Source organism: Pithys albifrons, chromosome 3 (assembly GCF_047495875.1).
Source record: "Pithys albifrons albifrons isolate INPA30051 chromosome 3, PitAlb_v1, whole genome shotgun sequence".
In the NCBI taxonomy this organism is placed as follows: domain Eukaryota; kingdom Metazoa; phylum Chordata; class Aves; order Passeriformes; family Thamnophilidae; genus Pithys; species Pithys albifrons.
In genome coordinates, this window is record NC_092460.1 from 101,175,617 (window position 1) to 101,193,819 (window position 18,203).

General features: G+C 57.9%; 1 protein-coding gene across 1 annotated transcript in view; it reads right to left on the reverse strand.

Moving 5' to 3' along the window:
- Positions 1-53: 53 nt before the first annotated feature.
- The window catches only part of TASOR2 (transcription activation suppressor family member 2), a 48,982-nt gene continuing 30,832 nt past the window's right edge, over positions 54-18,203 (reverse strand). The window contains exons 18-25 of the mRNA XM_071552913.1: positions 14,694-15,231; positions 9,072-12,962; positions 6,938-7,063; positions 5,702-5,855; positions 4,515-4,620; positions 2,381-2,622; positions 1,471-1,585; positions 54-1,023 (exon numbers count right to left, since the gene is read on the reverse strand). Of these exons, the coding sequence (XP_071409014.1) occupies positions 1,020-1,023; positions 1,471-1,585; positions 2,381-2,622; positions 4,515-4,620; positions 5,702-5,855; positions 6,938-7,063; positions 9,072-12,962; positions 14,694-15,231 (5,176 nt within the window). The 3' untranslated portion in view covers positions 54-1,019. The remainder of the gene's footprint in view (positions 1,024-1,470; positions 1,586-2,380; positions 2,623-4,514; positions 4,621-5,701; positions 5,856-6,937; positions 7,064-9,071; positions 12,963-14,693; positions 15,232-18,203) is intronic.

The window sequence follows — 18,203 nt, forward strand, 5'->3', positions numbered from 1 at the left end:
AGGAACCACCTTCCCGTTTCCAGCCAGGCCTGGAAGTTCTCCATGCCCTGCACTTCCTCCCTGGGGCTGTGCCAGGCTGAGCCTTCCCAAATCCAGGTGGGAACCAGCCCTTCCCTCCCCTCAGAGATCCTGTGATCCCTCCTGGTGTTCTCCGGCTCAGCACAGGGAACAGGATGGGATCCACCATCCAGGAGCCACCACGGGCCAGCTCCCTCTCTCCTTCCTGCCTGGAGGTCAATGCAGAGTGAAGCTGATCCCTGTGAATGTCCCAGGAAAACCTGGGAAAATCCCTGTGCTCCCTTCCTGGTGCTGGGAGATGATCCCTCTCCAGAAAGCAGCAGTGTCAAACTTTTTGTTTGTTTGTTTTATTACTCAAACTTTACAAACTCATCCTGTACAGAAGGGCCTAGAATTCATTTCTTTAAAATACCCAAAATAAAAGAGGACAAACCCTGTTCCTGCCGTGCCAGGGCCGGGCCCAGGGACCCACCGTGGCCTCTCCATAAAGAACAGCCTTTCTCTGCCCCTGCATCCCAGTATTTACAGGAATTCCACGTGCTGGAATGGACTCCCAGCATGGAAATGGTACCGTGAGGCAACAGGGGAGGGAGATAAATGTAGTGTGGGGAGGGCAGGGCATGGCCACAGCCACGTGGGAACGGGTTCCTTGTCCTTCCAAACACTCCTTCCAAGTAGCAACAGCCTCTGGGGATTGGTTTTCCTATTCCTTCCCACAACAACGGCATCAAACACTTGGGAACACTCTAATAAGTTATAACTGTGTCACATTTAAAACCTGTGTCACGTTTAAAACCTGTTCTATGATGCAACAGGAGGGCAGGGAATGAACCCCCAGGGGGGATTCTGCTCTGCCCCCTCTAACCAAGGGGGAGGTGCAGGATTGGGATGGGCCTTCCTGTGCCACCCGGAGCCCGCTGGGACCTGGGGCTGTCCCAGCAGGATTGGGATGCCCCAAGTGGTGCCACCGAGGGGAGGAGCCACGTGGTGGCTTCGCTTTGTCACCTGCAACACAGAGAGACGTGGCAAAGGTCACTGCTCTGCTCACTCCTCACTCCTGGAGAGCTTCCCAGGAAAAGGCAGGAAGTGTTTCCCATTCCAAACAGTGCCAAGTGCAGCTCTCCCAACCACGGACCCAGGAGTCACCCTGAGTGCCAGCAGATCCTGTACCCAGCACCGCAGGAGCAGCTGGATCCCAGCTCCCAAAATCCCAAGGGCTGCTCCAGGAACTGCTCCCAAAATCCCAAGGGCTGCTCCAGGAACTGCTCCCAAAAACCCAGGAACTGCTCCCATGACCCAGGAGCTGCTCAAGGAGCTGCTTCCACAACCCAGAAACTACTCCCAAAAACCCAGAGGCTGCTCCCAGAACTACTCCCACAACGCAGGAGCTGCTTCCACAACCCAGGGGCTGCTCCCAGATTTTTGGGATTGCTCCCAAGCCTTCCTCCTCACCAGTAGCTCCTCTTGAAGGGAGCAGCCACGTCCAGCAGCGTGTCCAGGAAGGTGCTGACATCCATCACCAGGATCCCTTGGCTCTCCAGGATGTCCCTGCAGGCTCCAGGGTGTTCTGGGAGGGAAGGAGCAGCTCCGTGAATTCCCAGGAACGAGGTGCTTCCCAAAGCTGCAGGAAATGTCCCCAAATCCCACAGGGATTGCTGTGTCCTGCCTGTGGGAGCAGAGCTGGTGGCAAACAGCCTTGCCCCAGCGGGACCAGAATTGGAGGGGCATGTGATGCCACCCAGGGGCTCCAAACCCTGAGGAATTCGGGAGACTCCCAAAGATCTGTTCACTTTACACACCCGACTCAGACACCAGGTGAGCAATTCCAGCAGGAATGGGGGGAATGAGGCAATCCTGGTCCCTCCTCCATCACTTCAGGTCAAGTTAAGACCTTGAGGTCTCTTACCTGTGACCTACACAGCCCTTGGGTGTGAGACACACCCCCTTACCTGTCAGTCCCCTCACCTGTGAGGAACAGCCACCCCTGCCCTGTGCCCTCACCTGTGCCACCCTCTCACCTGTGAGGCACAGACACCCCCTCACCTGTGAGGAACAGTCCCCTGCCCTGTGCCCCCCTCTGCCCTGTGCCCTCTCACCTGTGAGGCACAGACACCCCCTCCCCTGTGCCCCCCTCCCCTGTGTCCTCTCACCTGTGAGGCACAGACACCCCCACACCCCTGTGCCCCCTGCCCTGTGCCCCCCTCCCCTGTGCCCCCCTCCCCTGTGAGGCACAGACACCCCATCACCTGTGAGGAACAGCCCCCTGCCCTGTGCCCTCTCACCTGTGAGGCACAGACACCCCCACACCCCTGTACCCCCTGCCCTGTGCCCCCTCACCTGTGAGGCACAGACACCCCCTCACCTGTGAGGAACACGGCCAGCCTGGCCCCCACGTGCTGCACCTGCAGTGCCCTCAGGCAGCTCTGCCATGCCCCGAGCTGGCAGCCGCGGCGCTGGCACTGGCTGTGGCCGTGGCCCTGGCACTGCCTCTGGCCCTGGCCCTGGGCGAGGCTGTCGCAGGTGTGGAAGGGCAGCGGCTCCAGCAGCCCCACGGCCTGGCCCCAGCGCAGCAGCCGCTGCTTCCCGAGGGCAGCGGGGTCTGTCCTGAGGGAGAGGGGCAAAAACATCAGGGGCTGCCCTGCTGTGTCTCTGCTGTGCCCCCCCTGTGCCCCTCCTGCACTGCTGTGCCCCCCTGTGTCCCCTCTGTGCCCCCCCCTGCCCTGCTGTGCCCCCCTGTGCCCCCCTTGCCCTGCTGTGCTCCCCCTGTACCTGCTGTGCCCCCCTGTGCCCTCCCTGTACCTGCTGTGTCCCCCCTGTGCCCCCCCTGCCCTGCTGTGCCTCTGCTGTGCCCCCCCTGTGCCTCCCCTGTACCTGCTGTGTCCCCTCTGTGCCCCCCCTGCCCTGCTGTGTCCCCCCTGTACCTGCTGTGTCCCCTGTGTGCCCTCCCTGTACCTGCTGTGCCCCCCCTGCTCTGCTGTGCCCCCCCTGTGCCTCCCCTGTACCTGCTGTGTCCCCTCTGTGCCCCCCCTGCCCTGCTGTGTCTCTGCTGTGCCCCCCCTGTGCCCCCCAGCCCTGCCAAGGGGGGTTTCCAGACCCATGGCTGGTCCCACACTCCGGTGTCACTGCAGGGACCCAAAGGGACTCCTCACTCCAGGCAGCTCCTCCTGGGGGTGCTGGTTTGTACTGGGGGTGCTGGTTTATACTGGGGGTGCTGGTTTGCTTGCACTGGTCTGTACTGGCTGTTCTGGTTTGGGTTGGCTGTACTGGGGGTGCTGGTCTGTACTGATCTATAATGGGGGTGCTGGTTTGGTTGGCTGTGCTGGTTTGTACTGGTTTGTACTGGGGGTGCTGTTTTGCACTGGTCTGTACTGGGGGTGCTGGTTTGTATTTATCCATAATGGGGGTGCTGGTTTGGTTGGCTGTGCTGGTTTGTACTGGGTGTGCTGGTTTGTACTGGTCTGTACTGGGTGTGCTGGTTTGTATTGGTCTGCAGTGGTCTGGGCCGGGGCAGGGTTTGTTCTCCCACCGGGCTGTGGGTTGGATTTGGGAAATCGGGAATGTTTTCCCTCCTGCCCAGCAGGGATTGGCACAGGGGGCTGGGAGGGGACACAGGGACAGCTGGCACAGGTGACACCACAGAGCCCTGAGCAGGAATTGGCACAGGGGGCTGGGAGGGGACACAGGGACAGCTGGCACAGGTGACACTGCAGAGCCCTGAGCAGGGACTGGCACAGGGGGCTGGGAGGGGACACAGGGACAGCTGGCACAGGTGACACTGCAGAGCCCTGAGCAGGGACTGGCACAGGGGGCTGGGAGGGGACACAGGGACAGCTGGCACAGGTGACACTGCAGAGCCCTGAGCAGGATTGGCACAGGGGGCTGGGAGGGGACACAGGGACAGCTGGCACAGGTGACACTGCAGAGCCCTGAGCAGGGACTGGCACAGGGGGCTGGGAGGGGACACAGGGACAGCTGGCACAGGTGACACTGCAGAGCCCTGAGCAGGGACTGGCACAGGGGGCTGGGAGGGGACACAGGGACAGCTGGCACAGGTGACACTGCAGAGCCCTGAGCAGGATTGGCACAGGGGGCTGGGAGGGGACACAGGGACAGCTGGCACAGGTGACACCACAGAGCCCTGAGCAGGGACTGGCACAGGGGGCTGGGAGGGGACACAGGGACAGCTGGCACAGGTGACACTGCAGAGCCCAGGGGGTGACAGTGGGAGAACAGGGAGATGTTTTAATGATGCTGGAGCACCTCAAGGCCATGGATGATCCCAGGGATTTTAGCCAGGGATGAGGCTGGAGCATTCCCTGAGGATGTCCTGGGACAGGGAAGGGTCTCATGGGTGTACAGAGGGGCAGGAACTGCTGCCAGGGCTCTGCCTCCCCCAGGATCCCACCCAAGCCCAAATTCCAGCCCATGTGATCCTCTCCAGGTCCCAGTTCCTGCTGTTCCACCCCCTGCAGGTGCCAAACCCACCTGCCACTCACCTGAGGTCTCCTTTGAGCTTCTTGCTCTCCCTGTAGTGAAGGAGCCACTTCCACCTCCCGCTCCTGCTGAGCTTCTCCAGCACCTTCAGCACCTCCTTCAGCTGGGCTGGGGACACAAGAGCCACAGGGTGAGGAGAAGGGGCAGTTGGATCCCCAATAACACCTGAAATAACTGCAGCTTGTCCCTGTCACTTCCTGTCCCTGTCTCCCCTTTGTCCCTATCACCCCCTTGCCCCTGTCTCCCCCTTTTTCCTGTTACCCCCTGTCCCTGTCACCCCTTGTCCCTGTCACTCCCTGTCTCCCCTTCTCCCTGTCCCCCTGCCCCTGTCCCACCCCTGTTTCCCTCCAGGACTGGCTCAGTTCTCTCACTTCCCATCCCACAAAAGCAACAAGGTCCCCCCTTTCTCCTCCCTTTGCCATTGGATATTGGGATAGAATTCCTGGCTGGGAGGGTGGGCAGGGGCTGGGCTGGATTTCCCAGAGAAGCTGTGGCTGCCCCTGGATCCATCCCTGGCAGTGTCCAAGGCCAGGCTGGAGCTCCTGGGACAGTGGGAGGGGTTGGGGTTGGAACTGGATGGGCTTTAAGTCCCTTCCAACCCAACCCATCCCAGCATTCCCATCAATCAGGAGATTTTGGCTCCACCCTTGGTGCTTCCAGGTCTCTCTGCTCTGAACCATTCCCAGCCAAGGGAATTGCTGCATCCAGGAGGGCAAGCAGAGCTGAGGATGCTCCTGGCACAGGCAGTGCCCAATTGCTGTGTCCAGTGGGGCCCCAGAGTGCTGAGAGCCCCTGGCAGGGCCTGAAGGGGCTCCAGGAGAGCTGGGGAGGGACTGGGGCCAAGGCCTGGAGGGGCAGGACACAGGGAATGGCTTCCCAGTGCCAGAGGGCAGGGCTGGGGGGGCTGTTGGGAAGGGATTGGTGGGTGGGAGGGTGGGCAGGGGCTGGGCTGGATTTCCCAGAGAAGCTGTGGCTGCCCCTGGATCCATCCCTGGCAGTGTCCAAGGCCAGGCTGGAGCACCTGGGACAGTGGGAGGGGTTGGGGGTGGAACTGGGTGGGCTTTCAGGTCCTTCCCACCCAAACCATTCCAAGGTTCTCCAGGCTGAGTGTCCCTGTACAACCCATCACTGCCACTACTTTCTGGGACCCCTGGGAGCTGCCACCCCCTGTCTGTGCCCCCAGACTCACCCAGGGACAGCGACTCCAGCAGGGAGTGGTCGGACACCAGGAAGCCCCCGGTGTGGAACAGCTCCTGGAAGGTGTGCCCGGTGACGTCCTCGGCGCTGTCCACGCCGGCAAACACCACACCGGGACAGCACTTGAGCTCCAGCAGCCCCGGCACCTGCCCAGACACAGAGTCAGCCAGGCCCAGGGATCCCCTGCAGGACCCCAGCACTGCTGGCCCCACAGCCCAGGCCCTGGGGATACAGGGACACAGCCCAGGCCCTGTGGATACAGGGATACAGCCCATTCCCTGGGGATACAGGGACACAGCCAATTCCCTGGGGATACAGCCCATTCCCTGGGGATACAGGGACACAGCCCAGTCCCTGTGGACACAGCCCATTCCCTGTGGATACAGCCCATTCCCTGTGGATACAGCCCATTCCCTGTGGATACAGCCCATTCCCTGTGGACACAGCCAATTCCCTGGGGATACAGCCCATTCCCCGTGGATACAGGGACACAGCCCAGGCCCTGTGGATACAGGGACACAGCCCATTCCCTGTGGATACAGCCCATTCCCTGTGGATACAGGGACACAGCCCATTCCCTGGGGATACAGGGATACAGCATTCCCTGTGGATACAGGGATACAGCCCATTCCCTGTGGATACAGGGACACAGCCCAGTCCCTGTGGATACAGCCCAGTCCCTGTGGATACAGGGACACAGCCCAGTCCCTGTGGATACAGGGACACAGCCCAGTCCCTGTGGATACAGGGATACAGCCCATTCCCTGTGGATACAGGGACACAGCCCAGTCCCTGTGGATACAGGGACACAGCCCAGTCCCTGTGGATACAGGGATACAGCCCAGTCCCTGTGGATACAGGGACACAGCCCAGTCCCTGTGGATACAGCCCAGTCCCTGTGGATACAGGGACACAGCCCAGTCCCTGTGGATACAGGGATACAGCCCATTCCCTGTGGATACAGGGACACAGCCCAGTCCCTGTGGATACAGGGACACAGCCCAGTCCCTGTGGATACAGGGACACAGCCCATTCATTCCCTGTGGATACAGGGACACAGCCCATTCATTCCCTGTGGATACAGGGACACAGCCCATTCATTCCCTGTGGATACAGGGACACAGCATTCCCAGCAGGCACAGCCCAGCCTCTCCCCTTTGCCCTGGGCTGCTCCAGCCTTTCCCTGGGATTGAGGAGGAGGGGCAGGACAGGGGCTGGGGATCCTCACGCTGTGGATGTGGGAGGAGATGTCCTGGTTCCTGAGGATGACGAGCAGCCGGTCCCCGTCGCGGCGCCGGCCCCGGCAGAAGCTCAGGGGGTCTGTCCTCACCCAGCCCTCCTTCCTCAGCTGGGCCTGCAACAGAAACCACGGGCAGCCTTGGGAGGGGCAGATCCAGGCACACACCTGCCTGGGAACACAGGGACAGGGGTGGGATGGGGCCTGTGGAATGGGAGAGGGATGGGATGCTGTGGGAGCGCTGCTGGATCCAGGCTGGGGCTCCAGCTGGAAGGGGAGGAAAAAGCCACAGACTTATCCCTGAAAACCTTCTGGGAAAGCACATCAAGCCTCTCACTGTGCCATGGATGGGGCCTCTTTGGTATTCCATGGCAGGAAATCGTCCCAGGAAATCACTCTCCCTGAATTTCCAACCACGGAACAAGAGCTCCAGGAAAAGCCACCTTGGAGAGCTGAGTTTGGGCTGCCTGAATTGCAACCTGTGCTGGCCCATGGGATGGATGTTCAAGGGACAGGAAAAGAGGGAATGGCCTCAGGCTGTGCTTCCTGAACTTCCCACCTGTGCTGGCCCATGGGATGGATGTTCAAGGACAGGAAAAGAGGGAATGGCCTCAGACTGTGCCAGGGGAGGTCCAGGTTGGATATGAGGGAAAATTCCCCCACCAAAAGGGTGCTCAGGTACTGGAAGGGGCTGCCCAGGGAGGTGGTGGAATTCCCATCCCTGGAGGGATTGAATATCCACATGGATGTGGCACTTGGGGACGTGGTCAGTGGTGGCCCTGGCAGTGCTGGGGATGGTTGGGCTTCAGACTCAAAGATTTGAGTAGATTTAGAGGGATATTGGGAAGGAATTTCTGGCTGAAGGGTGCACAGGGGCTGGATTTCCCAGAGAAGCTGTGGCTGCCCCTGGATCCATCCCTGGCAGTGTCCAAGGCCAGGCTGGAGCTCCTGGGACAGTGGGAGGTGTCCCTGCCCATGGCAGGGGTTGGATGCCCTTTAAGCTCTTTTCCAACCTAAACCATTCCAGGATTCGATGATGACTCAATCCTAAGGATGCTGCCCATCCTCAATGACCCCAATGATCCCAGTGATCCCAATGCCTGGAGGTGGGAGCCAAGCTGGGATGCCAGAGGTGGATCCTGCCTGTGCCACCTTTCCCTGTGATCCCAAAGCTGAGATGCCAGAGGTGGCTCCTGCCTGTACCAACCTCTCCCTGCCAAGCTGAGACACCAGAGGTGGCTCCTGCCTGTGCCACCCTTCCCTGTGACCCCAATGCCTCAAGGTGAGATGTCAGAGGTGGTTCCTGCCTGTGCCACCTTTCCCTGTGACCCCAATGCCTCAAGGTGAGATGTCAGAGGTGGCTCCTGGCCGTGCCACCTTTCCCTGTGATCCCAAAGCTGAGATGCCAGAGGTGGCTCCTAGCTGTGCAAACCTCTCCCTGCCAAGCTGAGACACCAGAGGTGGCTCCTGCTTGTGCCACCTTTCCCTGTGACCCCAATGCCTCAAGGTGAGATGCCAGAGGTGGCTCCTGCCTGTGCCACCTTTCCCTACCAAGCTGAGACACCAGAGGTGGCTCCTGGCTGTGCCACCTCTCCCTGTCAAGCTCAGACACCAGAGGTGGCTCCTGGCTGTGCCACCTTTCCCTGTGATCCCAAAGCTGAGATGCCAGAGGTGGCTCCTGGCTGTGCCACCTCTCCCTGCCAAGCTGAGACACCAGAGGTGGCTCCTGGCTGTGCCACCTTTCCCTGTGATCCCAAAGCTGAGACACCAGAGGTGGCTCCTGCCTGTGCCACCTTTCCCTGTGACCCCAATGCCTCAAGGTGAGACACCAGAGGTGGCTCCTGGCTGTGCCACCTTTCCCTGTGATCCCAAAGCTGAGATGCCAGACGTGGCTCCTGCCTGTGCCACCTCTCCCTGTCAAGCTGAGACACCAGAGGTGACTTCTAGCTGTGCCACCTTTCCCTGTGACCCCAATGCCTCAAGGTGAGACACCAGAGGTGGCTCCTGGCTGTGCCACCTTTCCCTGTGATCCCAAAGCTGAGACACCAGAGGTGGCTCCTGGCTGTGCCACCTTTCCCCACCCTGGTGCCACCACTTGTCCCCAGCTGGTGGCCCTGGCTCTTACCTTCAGCCTCTCAAAGAAGGGCTCCTTGCCGGTCTCCACCAGGTGGAACATGCCGGGCTGTGCCGCGGCGGTGGCGTCGGTGGCCACTCGGTGGAGGTGGCTCCGCAGGGCCCCGCACAGCTCGCCGATGGTGTCATCGAATGCCACCCTCTTTGCTGGCTGTGCCGTGCCCATCCCTTCGCTGCCAGGCTCTCCATCCTCGCTGCCCACGTCCTCCCTGCCCAGCACCACCCTGCGCAGCTCGGAGCGCTCGTCCAGGATGACGGCGATGTCCTGGTGCCGCTCCGGCGCCCGCTGCTCGCGCCGGGCCGTGCCCAGGTGGGGACGAGCCTGGCACCGGCGTCGGGAGGGGCCACTCGTGTCCCAGGGTGGGTCCTGCTCCTCGCCGTGGTGGCCACTCCGGCGGTGCCGGCTCAAGGGTGGCACTGGCACCTGGATGGGGCTCCTGCTCTGCGGTGCCGGGCATTTTGGGAATGCGCCGTCGGAAGCCGGACAGGCTGGATTGCTCTTGCTGCTCCTCAGGATCTGCTGGAGCTTGTGGTGGAAGCGCAGACACTCCATGTCCAGGGTGCTCTGCGTGACCTCCTCGCTGCCCCTCCAGCCCCCGGTCAGCCAGCGGGACAGGTGGCACTGCCCGGCACGGCCCTGGTGCTTTGGCACAGCCTGGGAATGGCCGACCCGCTCCCGGCGGTGCCGCCTGATCACGGAACGCCGGGAATCCTGGGATGCCTCTCCGAGCCTCTCCAGGCAGGAGGGGTCACTGTTAGTCCAGGTGCCATCCCTGGGTCTGGCACCGTGGGAAGCCCTGGCTGGAAGTGGGAACAGCGGATTCATCCCGGGATATTCCCACTCTGAGTCACCGCATGGAATCTCCGATGGATCCTCGAAGGTCAGGCCGGGCTGTGTGTCCCTGTTCAGGAACTGCCCTGCCCTTGGGAATTCATCCAAGGGGTCCTCCTCACTCTCACTGAACTCCAGGTCTTCTCCGGGGGGATATCCATGGGCATGGAATGGTGACACCGGCATAGGGGAGGAAAGGATTTCTCCCTCTTCCATTTCTGAGATGTCAGGGAAATCCTCGGATTCCAAGTGCCTCCTGGCATAGTGGTGTGGATCAGGGAATGCCTCGGACTCCCTGTGTCTGCTGGCACGGTGTGCATCAGGGAATGCCTCAGATTCCCTGGCATGGTGTGGATCTGGGAATGCCTCGGATTCCAAGTGCCTCCTGGCACGGTGTGGATCAGGGAATGCCTCAGATTCCCTGGCACGGTGTGGATCTGGGAATGCCTCGGATTCCAAGTGCCTCCTGGCACGGTGTGGATCAGGGAATGCCTCAGATTCCCTGGCACGGTGTGGATCTGGGAATGCCTCGGATTCCAAGTGCCTCCTGGCACGGTGTGGATCAGGGAATGCCTCAGATTCCCTGGCATGGTGTGCATCAGGGAAATCCTCAGGTTCCATGTCCATCATGGCATAGTATGGATCAAGGAATTCCTCAGATTCCCTGTACTTCCTGGCATGGTGTGGATCAAGGAATTCCTCAGATTCCCTGTCCCTCCTGGCATGGTGTGGATCAAGGAATTCCTCAGATTCCATGTCCCTCCGGGCACAGTGCTCGGATTCCAAGTGCCTCCTGGCACAGTGTGGATTATGGAAATCCTCAGATACCCTGGCACGGTGTGGATCAGGGAAATCCTCAGATTCCCTGGCACGGTGTGGATCAGGGAAATCCTCAGATTCCCTGGCATGGTGTGGATCGGGGAAATCCTCAGATTCCCTGGCACGGTGTGGATCAGGGAAATCCTTGGATTCCCTTTCCCTGGACAGAGAGTGAGGCTCCCCCCACGGACTGGGCGACTCCCGCTGTGGAGATGATGGAGGGCTGGAGCCAGGGCTGCTCCTCTCCCCTCCCGGATGCCCAGGCAGGGTGGGTTCCTCCCTCTGGCTCTCCTCTGGATCCCTGGCTTGGCTCCCAGGGCTGGCACAGGGGGAGCAGGGCCAGGAGGCAGCGCCCGGAGTGCCATCCGTGCCAGGATGGAGCATCCCAGGACTCACGGCTGGGGCTGAGTCCGGCTCAGCTCCCTGGATTCCAGGCTGGATGCCAGGCTGGATTCCAGGCTGGATTCCACGGGGAGGAGAAGCCCACCTGGCTCCTGGCTCAGCTGGCGGCACATCCGCAGGGACTCTCCGTGCCAGTGGTGCCGCGCTCGGAGCAGGGTACCGGATCACGCCCTGGGCACGGCCCTGGCTCGGGGCAGCCCCACTTCCCTCGGCTTCCCCACGGGAATGCCAGGGCTGCCACAGGCCTGGTTTCCATGGGCTGTGCCCTGAGGGCCTGGGGGGCTCCGTGTCCTCCTCGGGAGCAGAGTCTGCAGGGCTGGAGGGGCTCTTTGGGAAGCTCTGCTGCTGCCTGGGGGGCTCCTCCGTGTCAGTCATTCCCTCCTCCTCCAAGGTTGGATCCAGGGCATGGAGAGGCACCTCTGGCTCCTGTGCTGCATCCTCTGTCCCCTCCAGGCCTGCTCTGTCGCTCCTGGGGGAATTCCCTGCACCAGGACACACATCCCTGCCCTGCCCAGCTTTGGGAGCTCCTCCTACGGCTGTGGAGTCTGAGGGGAAGTCCTGGCCATGCCCTGCTCCCATGGGATCATCCCCTGTTCCCATGGGATCATCCAGCACTGCTGTGGGGTCTGCTCCAGGCCTGCCAGGCTCCTCCTGCCCCAGAACCTCCTTCCCCTCTTGGTTTGGCTGCCCAGAGCTCTGTGAGGTGAGACCAGCAGGAGCATCGCTCCCATATTCCCGGGAAAGGTGGCTGCTCCCGCCCTGTGATGGCAGTTGGATGCCCACCACGCTGTCCTGGCCCTCTGGAGCAGCCCCAGGATCCAGGGATACACCAGGAGACGGCAGGCAGGGAGAGCTGGAGTCAGGGGACAAGTTCAGTGCCAGTCCCTGGCCCTGTGGTGGCTCCAGGCTGGTCCCAGCGGGCTCCAAGCTTTCTCCAGAGGGTTCATGATCCCTGTTTTTCTGCTCCAAGCTCTCCCCAGGAGTCTCTGCAGCAGGTCCAGAGGTACCTGTGATGCTGTCTGGCTGTGCCCCATGGGAAGGGCCTGGCTCAGGAGGGGGCAGCTCCTCCCCACTGCCATGGGGTGACCTCCCAGGAGCTGCAGTGGCCACTCCAGCACGTCCCGGCTCCGAATCCGGCGTGGCCGGAGCTTCCCAGGGCTCCTCCAGGCTCGGTGCCATCTCACCAGGAAACCCTGGAGAGCCAACCAGAGTGCCAGTCTCTGTGCCATCTGACAGCACTGAGGCTGACCTGGCAGAGCAGGGGGATGCCAGGGAGGCAGAGCTGAGCATGGAGTCCTCTGGATATTCGGAATTCCCTGGTTCCTGCTCACATTCCATCTCGGCGTCGCTGCTCTCGGACAACACCAAATCCACGGGCCCCAGGAAGGTGCTTTCCTCCTCAGAGTCCTCGGTCTCCTCCTTGTCCTCCTCCATCTCTCCCTCCTCTTTCCCAGGCTGTCCCAAGGGCTCTTGTAATTCCAGTTGTACCTCAGGATCGGCACTTCCAGGACTCACTTCCAAGGGCATGGAATCCTGTGGCTTGGTGCTGTCCTCCAACTCCAGGCAATGCCCAGCACCTGCTGTGCCCTCCATACCCCTGGCAGGAGCAGTCCCATCCTGGGATTCCGCTGCCCAGCTGCTCTCCTGCTGCTCCCAGACTCCAGGAATTCCATTGGGGGTGTCTGTCCATGGAGCTGGGCTGGAATTTGGGGCTGGGCCCAAGGGATTTTCCATGCCCAGCCCCTCTGAGGATCCACTGGCACATTCCAGGTGATGGGAAGGGCTGTAGATGATGGTGGCTTCCACCAGCTCCTCCTGGAAGGATTCCTCCTGGAACAACACAATCCAGAGGTTATTCCTCAGGGCAGGAAAATGGATGGAAAACCCCCTGGGATTTTCCTTTCCTGTGGGAGCTGCTGGTTTGCTCAGAGCACAAGTTTGAAATTCATTATTTCAGCTCCAAGAATTCAAGCTTGGAAAACATCAGCAACATTCCTGGTTTGTGTTTCCCAAAGTGCCTCCACTCTGGAGAAACTGCAAAAATGGATTTAAAAGCTCTGGCCGGAATGGAATATTCCTGGATTTCCCCAGAGGGGATGCTGCAAACCAGGGCAAGGCTGTGCCATGTCCCCCTGGCACACACATGGGAGGTTTGTGGCTCCCTCATCCCTCAGGAAAGGATTTGGACCTGACTGAGCTTCAGGAACACCAGGAACAGCCATGAGTTCTTTGGGATTCCTCCCCCTTGGAAAGGATCCATGTCAGGAACCTGCTGCCCTGGGATTCTTCCCCCTTGGAAAAGGCCCTGCTCTCCTGGGATTCTTTCCCTTTGGAGAGTATCCATGTCATGATCCTGCTCCCCTGGGATTCTCCCCATGCCAAGGCCCTGATCCCACTGGGATTCTCCCCATGCCAAGGCCCTGCTCCCTTGGGATTCTCCCCACGCCAAGGCCCTGCGCCCTTTGGATTCTCCCCATGCCAAGGCCCTGCTCCCTTGGGATTCTCCCCATGCCAAGGCCCTGCTCCCATTGGATTCTCCCCATGCCAAGGCCCTGCTCCCATTGGATTCTCCCCATGCCAAGGCCCTGATCCCACTGGGATTCTCCCCATGCCAAGGCCCTGATCCCACTGGGATTCTCCCCATGCCAAGGCTCTGCTCCCATTGGATTCTCCCCATGCCAAGGCTCTGCTCCCATTGGATTCTCCCCATGCCAAGGCCCTGATCCCTTGGGATTCTCCCCATGCCAAGGCCCTGCTCTCCTGGGATTCTCCCCATGCCAAGGCCCTGCTCTCCTGGGATTCTCCCCATGCCAAGGCCCTGCTCCCTTGGGATTCTCCCCATGCCAAGGCCCTGCTCTCCTGGGATTCTCCCCATGCCAAGGCCCTGCTCCCATTGGATTCTCCCCATGCCAAGGCCCTGCTCTCCTGGGATTCTGCCCATGCCAAGGCCCTGCTCTCCTGGGATTCTCCCCATGCCAAGGCCCTGCTCTCTTGGGATTCTCCCCCTTGGAAAAGGCCCTGCTCCCTTGGGATTCTCCCCATGCCAAGGCCCTGCTGCCCAGAGGGATGCCAGAGCCTGGGAATGGCATCTCCATCCAAGGGGACACCCAGATCTGGACTGAGGCCCGAAATCTTCTCTGTGGTGACTCCAACTGTGCCCACGTGGCACAATCAGTGCTGGGGGCCCATGTTGGGAATTAAAACTGTCCACATTCTGCTCTGTGTTTTTTCAGTTGCCACCTGTGAGGGGATTTCTCCTTTCCCTGCCAAGTTCTGGGGGATCAGGAGCTGATAAAGTGGAAGTTTTGTCCTTGAAGACACACTTGGCATAAACTAAAGTTCTTTGGGTCTGTGCTCTTGGTTGGAGAGTTGATTGAGGGGGAGAAAGGAGGGGGAGAGAGGAGAAAACAGAGTGAGACATTGAGCAGCAGGGTCTGCTTTGGGGGGGATCCCCATTCCCTGTTCCCAGAGCACTCCCTGTTCCCAGAGATCCCAAGAGCTGGATTGTCCCACCCCTCAAGTGCAAGGATGTCCCTTATTGAGCAGAGTCCCCAAACTCACCACAATGACGAACTCCTCGATCATTCCCAGCTCTGTGGCTCTCACAGGCTCCATGTCTTCCATATCCAGGTTCTCCTCAGGGATAACAACCCCCTCAGGGAGGCTCTCAGGGCAGCTGGTGGAGGAAGGCTCCTCCTCCTCCTCCTCCTCCTGCTGGCAGGGCAGCTCCCCCGAGGAGGAGGACACGGTGCTGTCCACGCCGGCATCGCCATTCCGTGAATCCACCAGGCTCTTCCCCACTGGGAAAGATCCCTGACTGGGAGAACTGGGATCCAGGGAGCTACTGGGAGTCTGGTCAGGGTCTGAGCCGGAGTCTGCAGGGCAGGTCTCCAGCCCAGGGGTGTCCCCTGAGGTGTCCCCAAAGCGCAGGAAGCGTTGGGAGCTGTTGATGAGGACGTACTTCTTGGGGTCGTTGTGCTCCACCACCTTCCTGTGGCTGCTGAGCAGCCTGGTGGGTTTCCTGTAGAAAAGGGCCACCCACATGTGCAGGATCAGCTTCATCTCCTCCACGTCGTCGGGCAGGTCCGAGTCCCACGGGCTGCAGGGAGGGGGAATGGGCCAGAACATCGGGGGGTCAGCCCAGAGTAAGGACAGGTCAGCCCAGAGTAAGGACAGGTCAGCCCAGAGTAAGGACAGAACAGCCCAGAGTAAGGACAGAACAGCCCAGAGTAAGGACAGATCAGCCCAGAGTAAGGACAGAACAGCCCAGAGTAAGGACAGAACAGCCCAGAGTAAGGACAGAACAGCCCAAATGGTCACAGAATCAGCCCAAAGTAATGACAGATCAGCCCAAAATAATGGGAATTGCCCCAAATGGTCACAGAGTCACCCCAATATCAGAGTCACCCCAATGTCACCGAATCAGCCCAAAATAATGACAGGATCAGCCCAAAATAATGGCAGGATCAGCCCAAAGTAATGACAGATCAGCCCAAATGGTCACAGAGTCACCCCAATGTCACAGAATCAGCCCATGTCACCAAATCAGCCCAAAGTAATGACAGATCAGCCCAAAGTAATGACAGGATCATCCCAAATGGCCACAAAATAACCCCAAAATAATGACAGGATCAGCCCAAAGTAATGGGAATTGCCCCAAATGGTCACAGAGTCACCCCAATGTCACAGAATCAGCCCAATGTCACAGAATCAGCCCAATGTCACAGAATCAGCCCAAAGTAATGACAGATCAGCCCAAATGGTCACAGAGTCACCCCAATTTCACAGAATCAGCCCAAAATAATGACAGGATCAGCCCAAAGTAATGACAGGATCAGCCCAAATGGTCACAGAGTCACCCCAATTTCACAGAATCAGCCCAAAATAATGACAGGATCAGCCCAAACGGTCACAAAATAACCCCAAAGTAATGACAGATCAGCCCAAAATAATGACAGGATCAGCCCAAAATAATGGGAATTGTCCCAAATAGTCACAGAGTCATCCCGATGTCACAGAACAGCCCAAAGTAATGACTGATCAGCCCAAATGGTCACAAAATAACCCCAAAATAATGACAGGATCAGCCCAAAGTAATGACAGATCAGCCCAAGGTAATGACAGATCAGCCCAAAGTAATGAGAATTGCCCCAAATGGTCACAAAATAACCCCAATGTCACAGAATCAGCCCAAAATTATGGCAGGATCAGCCCAAAGTAATGACTGATCAGCCCAAAGTAATGAGAATTGCCCCAAATGGTCACAGAGTCACCCCAAAATAATGACAAGATCAGCTCAAATGGTCAAAGAATAACCTCAAAATAATGACAGGATCAGCCCAAAGTAATGACAGGATCAGCCCAAATGGTCACAGAGTCACCCCAATGTCACAGAATCACCCCAAAATAATGACAGGTCAGCCCAAAGTAATGACAAGATCAGCCCAAATAGTCACAGAATCATCCCTCAAAAAACCAAAAATCATCCCCTGAAAATAACTCCAAAATCACCCACAAATGGTCACAGAATCAACTCAAAAATCACAGAATAACCCCAAAATAATGACAGAATCTGCCCAAAGTAATGACAGGATCAGCCCAAAATAATGACAGATCAGCCCAAAGTAATGGCAGAATCGCCCCAAATAATCCCCAAATCATCCCTAGAAAACTAAAAAAAAATCCCCTGAAAATAACTCCAAAATCACCACAAATGGGCACAGAATCACCCCAAAATAATGACAGATCAGCCCAAATGGTCACAAAATAACCCCAAAATAATGGCAGGATCACCCAAAATAATGGGAATTGCCCCAAATGGTCACAGAGTCAGCCCAATGTCACAGAGTCACCCCAAAATAATGACAGGATCACCCCAAATGGTCACAGAGTCAGCCCCATGTCACAGAATCGGCCCAAAATAATGACAGATCAGCCCAAATGGCCACAAAATAACCCCAAAATAATGACAGGATCAGCCCAAAGTAATGACAGAATTGCCCCAAATAATCCCCAAAACATCCCTAGAAAACTAAAAAAAAATCCCCTGAAAATAACTCCAAAATCACCCCAAATGGTCACAGAATCACCCCAAAAATCACAGAATAACCCCAAAGTAATGACAGAATAAGTCCAAAGTAATGACAGGCTCAGCCCAAAATAATGGGAATTGCCCCAAATGGTCACAGAGTCACCCCAATGTCACAGAATCAGCCCAATGTCACAGAACAGCCCAAAGTAATGACAGATCAGCCCAAATGGTCACAAAATAACCCCAAAATAATGACAGGATCAGCCCAAAGTAATGACAGATCAGCCCAAAGTAATGGCAGGATCAGCCCAAAATAATGGGAATTGCCCCAAATGGTCACAGAGTCACCCCAAAATAATCCCCAAATCATCCCTAGAAAACTAAAAAAAAAATCCCCTGAAAATAACTCCAAAATCACCCCAAATGGTCACAGAGTCACCCCAATGTCACAGAATCACCTCAATGTCACAGAATCACTCCAAAGTAATGACAGATCAGCCCAAAGTAATGACAGGATCAGCCCAAATGGTCACAAAATAACCCCAAAATAATGACAGATCATCCAAAATGGTCACAAAATAACCCCAAAATAATGACAGGATCAGCCCAAAGTAATGACAGATCAGCCCAAAGTAATGGGAATTGCCCCAAATGGTCACAGAGTCACCCCACAGTAATGACAGGATCAGCCCAAATGGTCACAAAATAACCCCAAAAATAATTACAGGATCATCCCAAAGTAATGACAGATCAGCCCAAAGTAATGGCAGATCAGCCCAAATGGTCACAAAATAACCCCAAATAATGACAGGATCAGCCCAAAGTAATGGGAATTGCCCCAAATGGTCACAGAGTCACCCCAATGTCACAGAATCAGCCCAAAATAATGACAGGATCACCCCAAATGGTCACAGAGTCACCCCTCGAAAAATAAAAATAGTCCTCCAAAAATAACCTCAAAATCACCCCAAATAATCCCCAAATCACCCCAAGTAATCACAGAATCACCCCGCAAAAAATAAAAACAATCCCCCGAAAAT